General features: G+C 35.8%; 2 protein-coding genes and 1 long non-coding RNA gene across 5 annotated transcripts in view; 1 reads left to right on the forward strand and 2 right to left on the reverse strand.

Moving 5' to 3' along the window:
• LOC134335859 (heat shock 70 kDa protein 1-like) overlaps nt 1-6,484 on the reverse strand; it is a 15,558-nt gene extending 9,074 nt beyond the window's left edge. The window contains exon 1 of the mRNA XM_063018465.1: nt 6,406-6,484. The gene's annotated coding sequence lies outside the window, so the exon portion shown is untranslated. The remainder of the gene's footprint in view (nt 1-6,405) is intronic.
• A 2,436-nt stretch (nt 6,485-8,920) lies between these two features.
• LOC134300122 (uncharacterized) lies at nt 8,921-11,341 on the forward strand. Of its 2 annotated transcripts, XR_010007308.1 has the most exons (5): nt 8,921-9,188; nt 9,933-10,002; nt 10,183-10,236; nt 10,505-10,617; nt 10,832-11,341. It is a non-coding gene; the product is annotated as an uncharacterized LOC134300122 (long non-coding RNA). The 2 variants fall into 2 exon arrangements; XR_010007307.1 differs by having other exon boundaries at nt 9,933-10,236.
• Nucleotides 11,342-13,436: 2,095 nt separating this feature from the next.
• Nucleotides 13,437-20,794, reverse strand: fus (FUS RNA binding protein). 2 transcript variants are annotated; one of them, XM_063019008.1, is made up of 15 exons: nt 20,660-20,794; nt 20,248-20,275; nt 19,839-19,972; nt 19,443-19,548; nt 19,184-19,365; nt 18,927-19,107; nt 17,362-17,396; nt 15,886-15,918; nt 15,665-15,774; nt 15,406-15,535; nt 14,932-15,033; nt 14,616-14,730; nt 14,419-14,519; nt 14,165-14,306; nt 13,437-14,032 (listed from the first exon to the last, which is right to left on the reverse strand). In XM_063019008.1, exons 1-15 carry the CDS (start codon nt 20,667-20,669, stop codon nt 13,993-13,995), a joined length of 1,449 nt encoding a protein of 482 aa, XP_062875078.1. In that variant the 5' UTR covers nt 20,670-20,794; the 3' UTR covers nt 13,437-13,992. The 2 variants fall into 2 exon arrangements, with proteins under 2 accessions (XP_062875078.1, XP_062875077.1); XM_063019007.1 differs by having other exon boundaries at nt 15,665-15,781; nt 15,884-15,918.
• Between the last annotated feature and the right edge of the window lie 2,014 nt (nt 20,795-22,808).

Genomic DNA, 22,808 nt, shown 5'->3' on the forward strand with positions numbered 1-22,808 from the left:
TCTATCTATCCATCCATCCATCCATCCATCCATCCATCCATCCATCCAACTATCTATCTATCTATCTATCTATCTATCTATCTATCTATCTATCTATCTATCTATCTATCTATCTATCTATCTATCCATCCATCCATCCATCCATCCATCCATCCATCCATCCATCCATCCATCCATCCATCCATCCAACTATCTATCTATCTATCTATCTATCTATCTATCTATCTATCTATCTATCTATCTATCTATCCATCCATCCATCCATCCATCCATCCATCCATCCATCCATCCAACTATCTATCTATCTATCTATCTATCTATCTATCTATCTATCTATCTATCTATCTATCTATCTATCTATCTATCCATCCATCCATCCATCCATCCATCCATCCATCCATCCATCCAACTATCTATCTATCTATCTATCTATCTATCTATCTATCTATCTATCCATCCATCCAACTATCTATCTATCTATCTATCTATCTATCTATCTATCTATCTATCTATCTATCTATCTATCTATCTATCTATCCATCCATCCAACTATCTATCTATCTATCTATCTATCTATCTATCTATCTATCTATCTATCTATCTATCTATCCATCCATCCATCCATCCATCCATCCATCCATCCATCCATCCATCCATCCATCCAACTATCTATCTATCTATCTATCCATCCATCCATCCATCCATCCATCCATCCATCCATCCATCCATCCATCCATCCATCCATCCATCCATCCATCCATCCATCCATCTATCTATCTATCTATCTATCTATCTATCTATCTATCCATCCATCCATCCATCCATCCATCCATCCATCCATCCATCCATCCATCCAACTATCTATCTATCTATCTATCCATCCATCCAACTATCTATCTATCTATCTATCTATCTATCTATCTATCTATCTATCTATCTATCTATCTATCTATCTATCCATCCATCCATCCATCCATCCATCCATCCATCCATCCATCCATCCATCCATCCAACTATCTATCTATCTATCTATCTATCTATCTATCTATCTATCTATCTATCTATCTATCTATCTATCTATCTATCTATCTATCCATCCAACTATCCATCCATCCATCCATCCATCCATCCATCCATCCAACTATCTATCTATCTATCTATCTATCTATCTATCTATCTATCTATCTATCTATCTATCTATCTATCTATCTATCTATCTATCTATCCATCATCCATCCATCCATCTATCTATCTATCTATCTATCTATCTATCTATCTATCTATCTATCTATCTATCTATCTATCTATCTATCTATCTATCTATCCATCCAACTATCCATCCATCCATCCATCCATCCATCCATCCATCCATCCATCCATCCATCCATCCATCTATCTATCTATCTATCTATCTATCTATCTATCTATCTATCTATCTATCTATCTATCTATCCATCCATCCATCCATCCATCCATCCATCCATCCATCCATCCATCCATCCAACTATCTATCTATCCATCCATCCATCCAACTATCTATCTATCCATCCATCCATCCATCCATCCAACTATCCATCCATCCATCCATCCATCCATCCATCCATCCATCCATCCATCTATCTATCTATCTATCTATCTATCTATCTATCTATCTATCTATCTATCTATCTATCCATCCATCCATCCATCCATCCATCCATCCATCCATCCATCCATCCATCCATCCATCCAACTATCTATCTATCCATCCATCCATCCATCCATCCAACTATCCATCCATCTATCTAAAATAGAAGTTTATTCAGTTTGTCCTACCAGTTGCATTATATTGTAGTCATAGATGGAGATTACATAAAGGTAACTCAGAAGTACTGTAATATGAATCATAAATAATCACTATAATTATTAAATACGTAGTCGGTAGTAACAAACGTTTTTCTCAGTCGCTTTGGTGCATTTCTCACATCACTGTTAACATTTCACAACAGTAAGTGCATTTCTCAAAACAATCAGTACAAACTGCAAAATCTAGTTGATAACCTGCAAAAGCACGCCGTCACTTGCTCAGAATGGAGAGTTCATTCCTCAAAAGCAAGTATTCATGTCAATGAAAGTGTCAGTGTCATCAAAATAAAAAGTCCTGACACCATTGTTTATGAACAAGATGGTCAAATGGCTTCGTCATGTTTTCATTATGACAGTTCAATCTGTAATACTATACACTATTATACTATACACTATTATATTATACACTATTATACTATACACTATTATACTATACACTATTATACTATACACTATTATATTATACACTATTATACTATACACTATTATACTATACACTATTATACTATACACTATTATACTATACACTATTATATTATACACTATTATACTATACACTATTATACTATACACTATTATATTATACACTATTATACTTTACACTATTATACTATACACTATTATACTGTACACTATTATACTATACACTATTATACTATACACTATTATACTATACGCTATTATACTATACGCTATTATACTATACGCTATTATACTATACGCTATTATATTATACGCTATTATACTATACGCTATTATACTATACGCTATTATACTATACACTATTATACTATACACTATTATACTATACACTATTATACTATACACTATTATACTATACACTATTATACTGTACACTATTATACTATACACTATTATACTATACACTATTATACTATACGCTATTATACTATACGCTATTATACTATACGCTATTATACTATACACTATTATATTATACGCTATTATACTATACGCTATTATACTATACACTATAATACTATACACTATTATACTATACGCTATTATACTATACACTATTATACTATACACTATTATACTATACACTATTATACTATACACTATTATACTATACGCTATTATACTATACGCTATTATACTATACGCTATTATACTATACGCTATTATATTATACGCTATTATACTATACGCTATTATACTATACGCTATTATATTATACGCTATTATACTATACGCTATTATATTATACGCTATTATACTATACGCTATTATACTATACGCTATTATACTATACGCTATTATACTATACACTATTTTACTATACGCTATTATACTATACGCTATTATATTATACACTATTATACTATACACTATAATACTATACACTATTATACTATACACTATTATCCTATACACTATTATACTATACACTATAATACTATACACTATTATACTATACGCTATTATACTATACACTATTATACTATACACTATAATACTATACACTATTATACTATACACTATTATCCTATACACTATTATACTATACACTATTATACTATACGCTTTTATACTATACACTATTATACTATACGCTATTATACTATACGCTATTATACTATACGCTATTATACTATACACTATTATACTATACACTATAATACTATACACTATTATACTATACACTATTATCCTATACACTATTATACTATACGCTTTTATACTATACACTATTATACTATACGCTATTATACTATACACTATTATACTATACGCTATTATACTATACACTATTATACTATACACTATAATACTATACACTATTATACTATACACTATTATCCTATACACTATTATACTATACGCTATTATACTATACGCTATTATACTATACGCTATTATACTATACACTATTATACTATACGCTATTATACTATACACTATTATACTATACACTATAATACTATACACTATTATACTATACACTATTATACTATACACTATTATACTATACGCTTTTATACTATACACTATTATACTATACGCTATTATACTATACACTATTATACTATACGCTATTATACTATACACTATTATACTATACACTATAATACTATACACTATTATACTATACACTATTATACTATACGCTATTATACTATACACTATTATACTATACACTATAATACTATACACTATTATACTATACACTATTATCCTATACACTATAATACTATACGCTATTATACTATACGCTTTTATACTATACACTATTATACTATACGCTATTATACTATACACTATTATACTATACACTATAATACTATACACTATTATACTATACACTATTATCCTATACACTATTATACTATACGCTTTTATACTATACACTATTATACTATACGCTATTATACTATACACTATTATACTATACGCTATTATACTATACACTATTATACTATACACTATAATACTATACACTATTATACTATACACTATTATCCTATACACTATTATACTATACGCTATTATACTATACACTATTATACTATACGCTATTATACTATACACTATTATACTATACGCTATTATACTATACACTATTATACTATACACTATAATACTATACACTATTATACTATACACTATTATACTATACACTATTATACTATACACTATTATACTATACGCTTTTATACTATACACTATTATACTATACGCTATTATACTATACACTATTATACTATACGCTATTATACTATACACTATTATACTATACACTATAATACTATACACTATTATACTATACACTATTATCCTATACACTATAATACTATACACTATTATACTATACGCTATTATACTATACACTATTATACTATACACTATAATACTATACACTATTATACTATACACTATTATCCTATACACTATAATACTATACGCTATTATACTATACGCTTTTATACTATACACTATTATACTATACGCTATTATACTATACACTATTATACTATACACTATTATATTATACACTATTAGCACACACATCTGAAATCTACAGTTAAGTCACACATTACTGTATGTAGTGAGGTAAATGAGTACAAGACACTCAATATATATGTTTCACATTTTTACTGCATATGCTCTTCACAGCATTGTGCTAAAGCAAAGTACAAACTTATTTACAACAAACATAAGAAGCACCCTTTGGGTAGAGCTGTGCACAACTGTAAACAATATTGCAGTACATATTGGAACTGAATTGGAACATACAACATACTGATTTTGACAACTAGTTCAACATTTTTGTATGTAATGATTCAAGCAATGAAATGAGGACTATTAGTTCCATAGGGAACGACTATTCAGCATTTATAAGTATAGTTCATTTTGACTGGCATGACATAAGCAAATGATAATGTTATAAAACAGCAGAGAATTGTATGGAAGCAATTGATGCATGTCCAAAAGCATTTGCAATTTGTTGGAAGGAATGAGAAACTGCTACTGTGATGTTCACTAATGACTAAATCTTGTGGAGGTTGAACTAACAGTTATGATTAGGGCTGGGCGATATATCGATATATTTTCATACGCGATATAAGATAAGACAATATCGCGTATATCGATATAAATGTTGCGTTCCAGTTAGATCCGACAGTTCGTCTTTCTCTTCTCCCAGTTTGTCTCTGCACATGTTCACCTGCCCCGCCCCTCTCCCTCACCTGCCCCGCACCTCTCCCTCACTGCCCCACCACGTGACTCCCCCGCAGGACATGTTCTAAACAGCTCTAGTGACTACAGAGCTCCGTCTAAACATGATATTTTCGTTGTTGACAATACTGAATATAAAATTTCAAGAACAAAACTGTTTATATGAGCTTTGATCTGGTCTGGGTGCGGAGTTTTATATCGGGCGCAGAACGCTGAGACGAGCGAGCGAGCGCAGCTACTATGGGGAGCGAGATGCGGGTTTTACCCCGAAAAAATAATAATGAAAACACACACAAGAAAAGCAAAAGAGAGCTTAATATTTTCACAGTGATTGGGAGGAAAAGTGTTTGATTCGTGGGACGACGACAGAGAGCGGCACAATGTGGAGAGAGGCTTCGTGTCACACATATTATCATTAAAGGTGAACCATGCAACTTTGTTATTCAGGAAGTTTGTATCCTACAAGTAGCCCTTTGGCTTACTCAGCACCCTTAAAGTAGCCCTCTGTTTCAAAAAGGTTGGTGACCCCTGATTTAATATATGCCAATAGTTTATTTTTGAGGAATTTCTCATGTTCATCTACAGCTGAATGTTAATAAAAGTGCCTGTATAACATTTGGAACATGTAGCTTTGTCTCAGAAGTGTCTTTTTGTTATTACCTTATGGGATGAAAAAATATCGAGATATATATCGTATATCGCCGTTCAGCTAAAATATATAGAGATATTATTTTTGATCCATATCGCCCAGCCCTAGTTATGATAATTATAATTCTGATCAGAGAAATGCACCAAAGCAACTGAGAAAAACTGTAATTGTATCCCATTACACAGGTAAGGAAAGTAGATATCGGTACATACCAGGCTGTTAAGAAGCTGATTTTGATGTTTAGTGAGCAGTAGTTCTGCAGCAGATATATCTCTTCTGTTCGGTGTCTTCCCTCTGAATGCTGAGTATCCGACTCTCTCCTCTTATTTATACTCTTTTTGGTCATTCTACAACTTTCTGGAACGAGTAGAAAGCCTCGTCCAATCAGCTATGAGCAGCTCGCTGTAGCCACGCCCACTGTATTCACATTCCGATTCCGAACGAGTCGATTCATAACCGTAGTAATGTGACTATATGAGTTTAGTGTTGATTCCAGGAATCGATTCCTAGCAATCGGTTTCTCGATTTATAAAGACAAACAGGACAAAAACAGACCGTGAATAATGATATAAGCAGATAAATCTGTTAATGACAGAAAACGTATTTAATCCAACGTTTTGTTCATAGTTTGTTTAATTTACTTTGCTGAAAGCCAAAATGAATGACGCTAGTTCACAGTATTCCGCACATTGTGATTAAACTTTCTATTAAATATAATTAGGTCGTTTAAATTATAATTTCAAATAGTATGTGTATCTCTTGTTATCTACTATTCAAGCGTAAACCTTATTTAAAGAGATATTTATGCTAATAAAATACAGTATAAGTTCAAAATGATTCATTAATGCAGGACACATTCATTTTTATACAGAGTTGGTTAATATGCTAATATATTTTCTCCCTGTTTCCATTTAGACTAACTTATTTGATCTTAAAATCTTGCTACATTAATTTAATCTAATTATTTCACTATGTGAAGGCTGGGATTGATCTTGATCTCATCCCATGTAGTCCTAATAACACAGCAACATTTATGTGCTTCTAATAGAATCACATAATAATTAATTAATTTATTTATCTTTATTAACAACTTTACCAGGGTTGTAATGAATCCCGACCTTGACCAGAAATTCACACTTGATGGGACCAGTCTATGTCAGAGTGTATGGCGTCAGATCAGTGCCAAAAGTCGAGAGCACATTTTATTTATATTGTCAAGGAAAACATTGTGAAGTTACTTTAAATCTTACAGAAATGAAGCTGAAAATACTCTCCCAGGCTAAAATGTTAGTGTGTGTTAACACAGTCTGATGGTTATAACTAATCACTGACTGTTCCAAATTGATGATGTTTTTACTAGTTGTTATAATGTATAATTAGTTCAGATGTAATGCAGTTTGAATCTCTCCTCCCTCCATCTTCTAGACGTATCCAAGTCCAGGTGTGAGGTGAGGAGCCAGTATGAGAGAGTTTCCCTCCAGGGAGGAGCCAGGAGAAGCTTCCACAGCGACTGGTACAAATCTCATCCCTGGTTAGAACACTCACAATCGAATAATGCAGCTTACTGTTTATAATTGTAGATAAATTCATGAAGCGTTTTGCTGAGCAACATGGAAATCGCCACATTCAGCTGTTATAGTGTTGTTGTTTTTGTTGCTGTTTTTAATGTCTCTTCTTTTGTATATACAGTATAAATCTGTTCAAGCTACTGAGGGACAAATGGGGAGAATGTGTGTTCTGAGTAAACAATAAAAGCCATGTCCAGTACCTTGTTTGAGTGCCATGACCATTTATTTCCACAGTGTACCCAGGAAAAAATTTACTGTGAAGTTTTACAGTAAAACTGTTAAGTTTACAGTTGAACCATAAAAGTTCACAGTTCTACTGTCATTTTTACAGTTTGACCATGAGTACAACTGTGAACTCTCATGTCACTATGAAGTTCATTCTAACCTTTTCAGTGTTTAATAATATTGACTGTGAAGTTTACAGTAAAACTGTTAAGTTTACAGTTGAACCATTATAGTTCATAGTTCTACTGTCACTTTTACAGTTTGACCATAAGTACAACTGTGAACTCTCATGTTACCATGAAGTTCATGGCTACATCCTCTGGTGTTTAATAATGTTGCCTGTGAAGTTTACAGTTCAACTGTAAACATGATATTGTTGAATTGTGAAATTCAGTCAACTTACAGTTTAAAGTTCAACTAGGAATAGTTCATAGTCACCTCTTCTAATGTTTGATGTTTACAGTAATTTACAGTTTAATTAACTATGGTCATATAGGTAAATGACAATATACAAATATCAAGACAATAATAATGTATATAATATTTATGTATTATTTGAAGTAGGTATGTGAATGAAGGGTGTAAATGTATGTGTGTGGGGGTAAGTTAATTACATGACATGAAAAACATGTCAAAAAGACATTATTTACATCTAAAAAAAATAGATGATTAACAATATTCCAATAAAAAAAGAATACAGCACAGATCAACACATATTTATAATACTACAAAAATACAAATAACCTCATGCAGACAGGACAAATATTACATTACATCAATATTACATCAGACAGATGACTTTATAACCTTTTATTCTGCCTGTTCTGCGCAAACCTCTCTTCTACACACATCATGTCAGACATCATGTCAGTCTGGACATCTGGGCATGCGCACATGCGCACTTGATTTGAGACCGTTATTTCAACCAAGCGTCTCGAGCTTCGCGTCAGGTGAACCGCGCGAAATACAAATTTAGTGTCAGTTTCAGTGATTTAATTCTTATAAACGAGTGTGTTAAAGTCCGCGCTGTGTATCTGCTTAAAGATAAAGTTCCTGCCACATGTGTTATTGAGTCAGAACTTATTAAAGGACAAGAATCTGACGACGGTAATCTCGTCAACGGCTAAACTGTTACCTGGAAAGTGAGAAATGGATAAAAAGACGTTGGTGAAGCGGCGCGCGCTAAACCCTGAAGTTCGATGGTAAGTCATTAACTTAAACTGTTTATTATAATACACAATGATATATTTACTATGCCTAAAATGTTATTAAAAATAAGTGGCCATTTTAGAAAGCCGAAAATAACACAGGTGTCAGGATTCTATGTCTTCAAATTAGTTACTTGGGACGTGAGCTAAACTATAACATTAGCATTAACAGTCTGTTATCTGGTGGTAGTTGATTGTGCTCTTTTTAAATGCCTAGTAATACTTGCAACGCGTTAAGACTGGTACAATTACTTAGTTTATAGTGTTGTTAGTGCTGAACTGCACTATAATAAACCTATCACTTTTTATAATTCTAAGTGTACAGATAATATAAATGCTTTTAATATTTCCTACAAGACAATTCACCTTTTATGTCTTATTTATACACGTCTTAATTAAATGTGAACGTTAACCTGCAAGTTGCTCCTAAAATAGTGGGTCCAGCATTTTCTTTGGAATGATGGGTGATATGTGTGCTTTAAATTATTGCTGTGAAACTGAGACAGTTGATCAAAGTTTATATGATTTATTCAGGAAATGTCTATTAACACACATTTCAGGTTTTCCCTACTCTTTCCCTACTCCCACCACCTAAGCCCAAGCCCAGTGACCACACCACGTAAGCCTGCCAACAACCCAGGGAAAACCCTGCGTTTGTGCCACTGTGTTTAAGCTACTTTAGCATTCTGTTAACTACAGATTTTAAATATGAAATTAAAAACAGTATTTTTATTCCAGGAAAATGGTCACATGTCAAGGAGGGCTGCTGAGGTTGAGAGAGTCTCAGTGTCCGACAGAGAAGACCCGGGTATTGTAGATAACAGTATCTGCCTACATTCACATCAGCACATAAGGATGGGTTTTTCATATTCATGTTCATGATACTAGCAGCACGTTTTAGTACATTGCTTTACAACCACATCCACAGAATGTTACTGTTTTTGTAGATAACTCAGATAACTACATATTCTAAATCATTTCATTCTAGGACTATGATGTAAAAGAGAAAATTACGAGGAGGCCTGGATCTGGGAAACTTAAAGTAGGTGCTAATTGATTTTTTAAAAACAGATTGTGTTTAAAATAAATTTGTGTTAAAATATGTAAAACAACTCACTTCTTTACAGTTTTGGTGCTGACAATGTCTTTTCATCCATCCATTCATCCACCTTTGTGCCCGCCTGCATATCTATATATGCTTAAAGCCCTGACTGTTTTCAGCTTCTGTTGGGTGTGTTACTACGGGGTAAATGCTAAACTGTGTACTGATTGCATAGCTGCTGATATTAATTGTTTGATTCTTTTTCTAGTAACTAGTGAATCAGACGGGGCATGCTGATCCATCTTAAGGCAGTCTGAGCTACTAAAATAATGAAATTAAAAAGAGAGATCTGTCTGCGTCAGTGCTTTAGTGCAGATGAAGGTAAGTCATGTTTTTCAGCAATAAATATTTTTTGCACCATAACAATTAATGGTAATTAATGATACGCTTACCAAATATATGCCTTATGATACATCAGATGTAAGACATTGCTGATGAAATATATTAGGGCCCCTGTAGCTTAGAGGTGATGGCGGCAAATGTTTGATTATTTTTATTTATTTATTTTATTTTTTTTGTTGTTGCATTTTTAAAGGTGGCCGAACAGATTTTCCCCATGAAGGAGGTCCAGAAAGTGTTCTTCACCAGCAAATTCAACAATGTGGACAAGCTAGGAAAACAAGAGGTGTAATTCATGTCACAATTCACACCCCCACACACACTCAGACATAGGACACATCCAAGCACCCAATACTGCCATAATTAAATACATAAGGAATGATTATGAATTAGATTTTATATATAGATTTATACCACAATATATTATTCAGTTATATAATTGTATATATTACTGTATAATAAAATTATATTATTGTATAATTACCATCGTAAAATAAATTATTAAGTGTAATATAATTATGTGATTATATAACAAATACAATCTATTACTATTATTTTTTATATTACTATTATTTTAATGCATTTAACATTACATTATAGAATGCCAAGTTGGTACATGTGTTATCAGTTTACCATTTAGAAGGAATCCTTACCAGTTGTTTTTGTGCCTGTGTTTGAAATTATACCGTTGCTTAATAAATGCAGTTGTGAGATCTATACATTGTATTGTATTGTATAATTAATGTCAAAGTACAGTAATTACAAAGTAAACTGTGAAGTCCAGGGTAAAACTGTTTACCAAATTTACAGTGGAACTGTTAAACATCATAGTAAAATAATTAATCAGGTTTACAGTTTTACTTTGAAATTGTTTATAGTAAAACTGTGAAATAATTCAGTGTTTTACTGTGAAAGTTGATAGTGGAACTGTCAACTAGATTACTATAAAATTTCACAGTAGAACCATGAAGTGGCCAAATTACCATCAAAATTTCAAAGTAGAACTGTAAAATATTTCACAGTTTTACTATGAAATTTCACAGTACATTTTTTCCTGGGTATTTATGCTCACCTTAGTACAGCTCAGTTTATAGATCTTCATGGGTAAGTTTTTCTTTGGATAGTTTCTTCTTGTACAAATGCTGCCTGCAATGCTGCCACTCTGACACAGTTAAAAACTGTTTGCTTTCCCTCTCACACATCTTCCACTCATCACCTGTGTCTTGCCTTAATGCCTTTCCTTTGATAATTCCCCACCTACAGTAGTGTTACCATACTGCTATCTCCTATTAAGTGAGATCACATTGTATGGTCACTTATTCCTAATATGAACTGTTTCATGAAACCTCAAATGCAAGACATTGATTGCATGAGATTAAGTTTGTCTGTATGAGTAAATGGCAGCCCGTGCCCTTTTGTAGTGTGTACATACTATTTCTCGTCAAACTGTGATAACTGTGATTAAATTCAGTATAAATACGTCTGCCATATGTTGCCACCCCTCAAAAATGTCTGCCCCCCTCTTGCCACCCCATAAATATTTTTCTAGATCCGCCCCTGTCTCCAGGTGAACCGGACCCACTGCGACCCTGAATTTTGGTACATGGATGAGTTAGTGTGGGATACTCTTATGGCGTCAGATCAGTGCCAAAAGTCGAGAGCACATTTTATTTGTGCGCGAGCAGGATTTTCTCTGCTCTCGCACAAATTCACCCTGCTCGTTCACGAATAAGTTGTGCTCGCGCACGAAATTGCATGCGCGCGCTCGAAACGCTGCTCTCGCGCTTAGATCGTACGCGCGCACTCAAATATTTCTTGCTCGCTCTCAGAACTGCACTTTGCCCTCGCGCTCGGAGTTTGCACGCAGAGCGGTAGAGAGTAGAGGTGTGCGGATCGATCCAAATATCGATAATATCGATACCAACGCTGGTATTGATATTGAGCAATACTTGTGTAAAAAGATCGATACTCAAGCTTTTTTTTTTTCTCTCCCGCACGCACTGACTGCTGCGCACGCGCATTCATCAAAGTTTCTCTGTCTGTAAGAGTAGCGCTGAGCAGCCCCGCCCCTTTTGCACCGTCACGTGGCTCCAGCCAAACAGCCATGCAGGTAGGCTCAGCCTGACCCGCCCACTCAGCGCTCTCCTCGAGTCGACACGTCACAGTACGGAGAGAGACATGATACTTCTTAAATAAAAACCTCTAATCCTTTGTTCTCAACAGGGGGGGAAGAACAAGAATTAACGTATTCTTTCTTTCTTTATACTTTCTTTATTTAATTTTCACTTATTGTTTTTATTTTGTTTAAAGCCAGAAGTGCACTGAAGGGAAGAAATTCCTTATTCTTTGTATTATTTTCTTGTATTGTTCGACTTGAAAAACAGAATAAGTTTGAAACTGTTTACAGTATTTGTTGTGGTGTGTTAATTTTGTTGTATTGTGGTTTGTCAGCCCTCTACCTCAGGAGATTTTGTTTTAAGTTGTGTTAAGTGATATTTTTTTACTTTTTTACATTTTATATGTTCACTGCACTCGGACATTGGAGATTCGCGCTCGTAAATGTCAAATTGGCCATAACTTTTCTTTTAATTCGTTGCTGCCAACTGGGGTGGCAGCAGGGGTGGCAAGGCTTTCTCTTAGGGAGGCATCTGCCACCCTATGCCACCCCGGTAGATCCGCCCATGCCCGGAGACATTGGTGTCATGTTTGTGTAGATGCCTGCATGGCTGATGGTGGGCTAGTGTAAAAGACTGCTGCCCCACCGAGCAAAAATGATCAAAAATACTCATAACAATTAACAATTAAAAACAATAGTTCAAGGAACATTTATTTCTACATCCCAATTCAATTTTTCAAAGTTACAAAACCAAGTAGTCAAAATAAAATCAATCCTTGATGCAATTTAGTCAGAACAGAAGAAAAACAATACAATTATACACATCATTAAGAAGCATAAGCCAGAAAAAAATAAACAAATCTAACTAATAAATAACACATCTGGGATCAGCTTTCCATCCATAATTAAACCTAGTCCAGGGTTTCTAAACTCTGTTCCTGGAGCTTGAAACTCTGCAGAGATGGAGTTGAGAAACCCCGACATTATCTATGTATCTTACACAAGATCCAACAAAGAAAGTAAAAGTGTAGAAATGTGAGCTGGATTAGTTTTACCTGGAATATTTTATAATGTAATTAAATGCTATTATTACAGGATAATAAATAGTTATAGCAGGTTATCTCACCAGGTAAAACTAATCCATATTAAATAGTTGTCAAATGTATAACAACTGTGTTGAACAATAAAGTGGCGCCAATTCTGGTCCCGAGTTGAGTCTGGCCAGGGCAGAAGTTCACAGGTTAATATGGACGGTCTCTGCGGTCCTGCCTATGGTCACCCCTAAAAACAAACAATATGTAAATCATCAGTTGTTTATATGATATACCTAATCAGACTTGTTCTGCATACTATTATACTATTCTACTATCTGACCAATATTACTGTTGTTACTGAGCACATCACTCGACTCACCGCGAGTCCATTTTGCCAGGACCATATCCTCCCCGGTCACCTCCTCTGCCCCCTCTGAAGCTGCCTCTATCACCACCACGAGCACGAAACCCGCTACGATCAAATCCACCCCTTCCACGCTCACCCTCGCCTCCAAATCCACCTGAGAGTGAAAGCAAGGTTGTATTTTAATTAATTAGGTCAATATTTTAGGATTTTTTATTTTAGCTATTTTAAATGGAAATCCTTACAATTGCATTTGAATTGCAATTTACCTCCCAATGATGACATTCCTCCTCTACCACCACCTTCAGATTTAGGTGCTTTGCACTGGTTACACTCGTTGCGCCATGCAAAGTTTATATTCTCACATGACCTTCACAGAGAACAACAAAGAAGTAAGTTTTTTAACAACAAAAAGTAAGTTTCTATCATATTTAGTGAACAGTGCTCCTCCTCTACAACCACTTACGGGTTTGAACATTTCCAGTCTCCGTCCCTTTGCTGACCTCCACCGTTATCAGGGAAACGACCACCACTGCCACCACCTCCTCTACCTCCACCAAATCCACCTCTTCCCATTGGACCTGTTTAAAATATCTGGTATGGTGTCTGGTGCTTGATTATTGGCAGCTACTTTTGATTAAACTCATCCCCTCCTCACTGTAGTGAAGTGAGTAAAATAAACATTCACAGATGGATCTGTTTTTGACTGGTGGGGACACTAGTTTTGTTTCACCTTTATTTTCTCCTATTAATCACCAAATTAAAAACACTGAAGTGCTCACCTCCGCGACCACTGCCTCCCCTCATGGCCCCTCCGCCACGTCCAAATTCTGCCCGGCGAGTGGCAAAGGACACCTTAATGGAGTTCCCATTAAAATCTTTACCTGTGAACAGCAAAATGTAAAAGAATTCTAGGAATTCTGCCAGGTCACACAGATCAGATTCAATGTTTCTAAATATTAAAACAAGAAAACCACTGAGGTTTCCATTCACCAGTCCCCATATACATTTTTGTTACTGTGCACTACTAATTATATAGTGACCATATAGTATAAGCCCTAAAAAACACCCCTACAATAGCTCCACTTATTAATACAGAAGTAATATACAGTAGTTTGCATATTTTTGTGTTTAATGTTCTTGTGCATTCCAAATTCCTTGTGTGTATCCACATACTTGGCCAATAAATATGATTCTGATTATTAATACCAAACTAAATTACCCAGAAGATGCACAAACAGTAAACAGAAACCCACCATCAAACCAGTCGATGGCAGCTTTAGCAGAAGGAGGATCATCGAAGGACACGGTGGCTTCACCTTTCAGCTTTCCTGTCTCTCTGTCCGTGTACAGATTAATCATAGGCAAACCCGTCTTTTTATTCATCTAAGTGAGAAAAAAAATAAGAGAATGGACATAATATTTTAACACAACAGTTTACGGTTTGTGGTCCAATTTAAATGTAATAACGTTTTTTTTTTTTTTCAACAATGCAGGCTGTGCTGTCCTGTGTACCTTAATAATCCCGATTTGTTTGAAGAAATCCGCAACAGACTCCACGCTGTAATCATCACCCAGGCCTTGTACAAAGATGGTGTTGTTGTCAGAATTATCCTGATCCTTCACTGTAGAACCAAAAGACCAAAATGTACAAGTTTTAACACCTTCACCTGGTGTCAAATGTGCAAGTACTGATTAAGCAGCTGCCTGTTTATTTGGTGAGAAGTTTCACTTACTGTTGAACCCACCAGGTCCATGATCACGTGGTCCTTTGGATTGAAACAGAAATCATGATTACAGGAGCCCAGATGGAAATACTAAACATTACACACACGCACACACACACACTTTAATACATTAATGAATCTAATATCTAATCCTTAGATATGCACACACACACATGGATGTGTATTACATTCTAATCCATTCAAAGGGTAGCACAATCGTAAATGGCAGAACATGCAGGATTTACATTTCTGTAGAACATTTTTACAAATGAACTGTTCAACCAATAGTACTTTGTAGTAATTGTAACATTTTCATAAAATCCGACTTGTGCCCCTTTGTTTCTTGGAAGACAAGACCCCTCCATCAAGAACTAGTTTCCACGTTTGCTATCACATCAACTCCCTTTGAGTACCTGTACGCCAGAAAGCTTTTTCTCCTCTCAGTGAAAAGTACTGTGAAACATTTTTAAGCAAATGGTCCACCAAAAAGATGGTGAGCACTAGTCAAGAGTTTTAGCCTTACCGACCATTTAGATTATAAACCATCTAACATCCAGAATGTACATGTAGAACTTGTAGAACACGCTCCTGACTCTTAAAGTTCTTGTATTACCCATAGAATCATTTTACAGGAAATGTACCATGTCCCAAGCTGTGCGTCATTCCTCATGCGCACCATCCTCATCTCCAGAGTTGTTACAATTGGTTTAACCACTTTTGACCACCATTTATTTACCAAGGTACCATGAATGTAGCCTTGAAGGCTGAACCAAATACATCTGTGCGCACAGATGCTCAAGATTTCCAACACTTGTGGAAAAAGACAGAGATCCTTTAAGATGAAATGACCAACATCTCTGATTACAATGGACTGACAGATGTGATCCAGCTGAGTATTTTAAATATGTTCTTATTCCATTTGAATTTCATCTAAGAATAATTCACCACCGACATCATGAAGTGGAGTTCATCACCGGTACATTTCTTAAGTTGCCGTCAAGTTTAAGAAAAATCCCCCAATCCTAATTCTATTGAACAGTTACCTCGTGATGACAGAATGAGCGCACTGATTTAGGTCGTAATCAACCTGTGCAGCCTGTAATTTTTACACTTGTGTGACAGGATCAGGCGGAAACAAACTAAATGTACAGAAAGAAAGTGTACCTAGTGATCAGACGTCTATGACTGATTGTGGTTACACAGTGACTTGTACACCGTTCTTCAAAAAGCAAATACTCCAAGATGACCTGTCAATACCGTCACCCAATAAGGGTTTCATAAAACGTCCTAATGTACCAATGGCCTCAATACCTTTTAGTACCCCTAAAATAACCCATTGGAATTTGTCTTTTTACCTGCCACAAAGCAACAGCCCAACCAATCAAGTATCTAGATGTTCTTTCCATGCTGACCATAATGAATCCAACCTAAATGAGGTGAACCTGAAGGGTAACCCACTGAAGTTCCTAAGAGTTTGTCACTTACCACCAAACTTACTGAATCCTCCACGCTCGGCCATTCTGACGGAGAGGGAAAGAGAAGCAAGACGTATTGAAGGTGGATGAGGCTGCTGCCCCATGTCACAGTCGATGTAGGCAGGGGTCACCCTATCACTCCTCAAAAAACAAAACGTTCTAGAAAGTTCTTCACCCCTCCCCAAAGCCCGCAGGCTGTTTTGTGTTTCTATTCGGAATGTCAATCTTAACGACATGGAGCGAAAAGATTATCAGGGCCAGCAAAGCTTGTTGTTCTATGAGCACACTGGCCACCACCCTACACCTAGTGATTAAATGAACTGACCAACATTCATTTTCTCACCCAATTATCCTTCTGTTTTTACCGTTTTAATGGTCCAGATATCCTTGATGACAAATAAATCACTCGCTTTATTCACCCTCCTTTAGTTTTTCAGATTCTGTTCTTTTCAGGGAAACCGAGGCTGACACCAGTCAACCATGTTTCCAGTGTCACCATTTAACAGTTACCACTAGTAAGAGCTCAACCAAGAACCTCTACAGGCCAACAGACCCAATACTTTGTAAATTACGTTTGTACCAAATTAGTATTTTAACCCCATTTTTTAGAACCTTCTAAACCTTCTAATCTTGTAGGAGAACCTTGAAGAACCAAGAGCCTAGAAGGAGATTTAGAGATTTAGTTAAAACATTTCATGTTAAAACAGTTGCCCTGACGGAAATAATGGAGCACAGGAGTGATTTGGAGAGGTCAATTATAGTGTTATACAAAAGTCTAAACAAAGCTGCTTAAAATTCAATGGTTTGGTGATTTTCTAGCTCAAAAACATACAAACAACTTTTGTTTTGTTAGTTGTAGTGCACAGTTTGTACTTATTTGTTTAGATTAACATATTGGAAAATAAAAACACATTATATGACATTATAGTTTGTCTTTGTCCAGGCCACATTTTGGGGATTTGACCAGGGGAAGTCCTTCAACACACGACAATGAGTCTGAACTCAGATTCCTGTACTGTCTCTGAACAAACCTATTATTTCTCTGTATTATGTAAACTATTTTACCCAATATAATTAAAGCTCATGTAAATTAGCTCTGCAAATTTACACATTAATGTTTCAAAATAGCAAAAGTGATAATTAAATAATTACGTATATATTTGATTTATTTTAGTATAACCATATCACCATATACAGTAAATAGCTTCTGATCATACCTGCTAACATATTCAGTGTTTCTCCACTCATGAAGTTTCAAAGAAACATTTCAGACTTTCCGTCAGGTATCTTAACTTATACCGACCGCATTAGCACAACCAGACTTTGATTACTTTTGAAACCACACTTACCTTTTAATTCTAATTATTATACATCACTGTTTACAGAAGCACTTTCCGACATCGGTCGGCCCGTATATTAACGTACACGTGCAGTTTTCTTTCATCTTTTTAACACGAACAAAACAAAACCTGAATCTTTTCATCACATCATTTTCACACTACACGTATCGTAACAATATGTAAACTGTAAACAAAGAAACCTGTTTCTGCAATCATTGTAATAGCAAGTGCTCACCCAATTCCCCCTCTGCCACGTGGTCCTCCAAGACCCCCTCGGTCAAACCCGCCAGCTTGTCGGTCTCCATAACCACGACCTCCATCACGAGGGCCGCGCCCACCGTGGCCATCCTGCCCATATCGGTCTTCCTGGACACTTCCTCTGCTCTCCCTTATGGGTGGAGAGTCCTGACTGTACCCTAAAACAACACAAGTGACATGTATAGAGAAAATATCAATAAGAAAACTGTGGACATTAAGTTCTCCTACACGTACCTGAACCCTGTCCATACTGACTGGATGGAGGAGAAGGACAACGCTGAGGATGCTGGGATGCTGTGCTCCCTCCGTATCCACCACCCTGGTCTTCACTATCACCATAACCACCACTCTGTCCTCCAAATCCACCTCTGCCCTGCTGCTGCCCATAGTCTGAGACCTGATAGCTGCTGCCATAGCTGGAAGGGACAAATGCATGCAATTCACATTGTAAAGTATAAATATATACAAAGCAATAGTTGTATCTCACACTGACCTAGAAGAATAGGAAGACTGCTGGTTATAGCCTCCACCAGGTGGCTGGCTGCTGGTATAGCCACCAGAGGTGGGTGCGTTGTAGCCTTGCGAGGATCCAAAAATACCTGCACATAATAAAACAATGGTGGCTGATGAGCTTGTTTTGTTTTCCTCCCAATCTCATCATATTAAATTCCTCCATTAAAAGTTTCTCTGCCAGTTTAGAACCCCACCCTGATCGAGGAAGGCCGCAGACTAACCCCAACACTAGTGCACGGACAGTTTCTTTTCACCTGTCCGAGACAGCTATCTGTTAATCAACCGTTCAACCTTTCCCTCCCTCAGACACAGTAGAACTTAGAAATCATCTTCACCTAAAACCCAGTAATGTGTCCGATGTAAACGTGTGCTGTACCTGGTGGAGACTGGCCATAGCTGGAGCCATATCCTGCCTGGCTGTAAGACCCAGTTTTGTTTTCTGAACTCTGGCTGAATCCTCCTCCATAACCCTGCTGAGCCTGGTTGGACTGACCTCCATATTCATCATAGCTGCACAGAAACAAATTCATAATGTTAGAGCTCCTGTACAATGCAAACGCTTCTCTTAAAGTTAATCATATTACATCCATAAATGTATGTATTTACTGTTATTTGTAATAGTTCTTATAATAATGAGTAGGTTGCAAGCCAGATTAATAAAATGCTTCCAAATATTTTTAAATACTTGTATTTCTTGAATAAACTAAGGATGGATTTGATACTTTACTGCTTCAGAAAAGTCTAAATAAAAGTCTAAATAAAGAATCAGCTGATCAGCAGCTCACCCTTCATCACTAGGACTCTGGGAATAATCTGAAAAAAACAAAAAACAGGTTTAAATCGACACATTTGCACATTTTACTTAATGCTCACACACTAAATGTTATATTTAATAATAATAAAGCGTAAAGCAGTGAATTCTATATTTATATACAGCTATTCAGATGATGTTATTGAAAGTAGGTCAGATTTACTGTTGAGTTTTAATACAGGGCACAAAATGGCGCTGACCGACATATTCTGCACTGTGTCGTATTTACATATTAGCACACAAGCATTAAAGCAAACATTTAACGACTTTATGTTTTATTATTTTATTATTTTAACCACATAAGATGAAAATACGCCACATCTTAGCAGCGTCGTCGCCATAACTAGCGGATTAGGAACTTATATCAGCAAAAATCAGATTCTTACCAGCCGACATGACTTAGTTTCCACCTGTATTAAACGCTGTATAAAGTTTATAACGAAATTATTTAAATATATGTAGAATTAAAGTCGAAGTTCCGCCTCAGTGTAGAATGAAAGTGTCTAAGAGCCGACTCTTTAAAGTGAACGACGGGATCCGGCTCCTGACCGGGAGCCGATTCGTTTTTTTTTTTTCTGTCAAAACCGCACGTGATTGGTCAAGAGACGTAGTGGCGTTTGTGTAATTACACTGAGCAGGAGGGGCTACGGTGGCCGAGAAGTGCAAAACAAATTTACATTTCAGAAAACAGAATTACAAAAAAACAAAAACAAATTTACAACGAGAGCAAAAACAAATTTACAAGTGCTTGGGTACCCAGTGTTTGTAAATTTGTTTTTGCTTTTGTTGTAAATGTTGTTTTTGTTTTTTTGTAATTTTGTTTTCTGAAATGTACATTTGTTTTGCACTTCTCGGCCACCGTAAGGGGCAGAGCGGTAGAGAGAACAGAGTGGCGACACTCCCATAGGGAACCGTTGGAAAGGGGGCGGGACATTTTTTCTGCGCAGCTTCCGGGTTGTGGAGCTCTGTATAGTTCCAAACAACCCATAGAGCCCCGTTCATTTCCACTACTTATCAAACATTTTTAGCTGTATGTTGCTTTGTTTAAAAACAATTATGAATTTAATGTCATTAATATACTTAATACTGTTATTGTTTAGCATTTGCTCAGCACTAAATGTTACATGTTTATCTTAATTAATAGGTATAACCCAATTTAGCTCAGTCAGTTAAGCTTAATTAATGACACACGAGTCTTTTCACCTAAAATGAGGTGATTAATCAAGAGTCTTGTTACAGAAATGATCATAAAACATTAGAACCACAATAAATCATTATACTTTTACTTTCATACTTAAGTACATTTGAAGGTAAATTTAGTTTAGTACTTTAGTGGAGGTAAAGAGTATTTTTACTATTATTACTACTTTTACTGGAGTAATATGTTACCTTGGATATCTCTACTTTAACTCAACTACATGGTTTGTGCACCTTGTCCACCACTTACATTAGACAAAATGAACTAGTGCATATTCATAATGAATTCATTCATGTATTACATGTAGGAATCAATTATTAATCACTCATGAAATAAGAGATGAATGAAGCTTTTTCATGTACCTGCACTATAATGTTTTTGGTACGGTAATGTGTTTATCAATCTGTTCATTCAGTGCAGGTAAACCTTATGAATCCAGCCACATGACTTAGTGTTTAGCCAAAATGATTATTATTATTATGAATCCTCAGGAAAGTGAAGGGAGATTAGTTTATGCAAAAAACAAAACATAAAAAACTTTAATGTCTATACTGTATATTGTCTCTACTACTTAATGATATGGCATTATGTAATGTATGCTAATATAATGTACTGTGTGTTAACAAGAACGACCTATTAACAAGTCATTATAAACATCAATCGCAACTCTCTCTATCTACGGCTCTGGGGAGGGGTTACACACACACACACACACACACACACACACACACACACACACACACACTCAGCGCTTTACACAGCCAGACATTACACGCTGGAAAGGTGAGGAACATGAGTGAGAGGAGACAGTAAAGTTTGGACACGTGAAGCCCCTTTTACAGAGAAGTGCAGATCCACTGAACCAAGTGTTCACTGGGAGACCAAGTGTTCAGTCTACCCACATCTTATACATGTGATGGCACATAGACTGTGTACCTGTCCCCTCAGAGAGAATCTATTTTAACAGGGCAGATCATAACAGAAAGGAGAAACAGGATCAAGCCATCAACGATGAGCTCCTTGGTTTTTCTGAATGCCAATCTTCACTAAATACTTACAAATACTGTCACCTGGATGCTGCGTTTTCTTTTTGTTTTGCACATTTTCATTTATATTTTGTTGAGTGTGAGTGATGCTTCGTTGATGTTGTGTTGTTTCACTCTAGATGCTTGTTTATTTTGTTTTGTTTATTAGGATTTTAACATCACGTTTTACACTTTGGTTACATTCATGACAGGAACATTCACCTCACTTGCATGTCTTTGGACTGTGGGAGGAAACCGGAGCACCCGGAGGAAACCCACGCGGACACGGGAAAGACATGCAGACTCCACACA

The sequence above is a fragment of the Trichomycterus rosablanca genome, chromosome 22, assembly GCF_030014385.1.
Source record: "Trichomycterus rosablanca isolate fTriRos1 chromosome 22, fTriRos1.hap1, whole genome shotgun sequence".
Classification (NCBI taxonomy): Eukaryota; Metazoa; Chordata; class Actinopteri; order Siluriformes; family Trichomycteridae; genus Trichomycterus; species Trichomycterus rosablanca.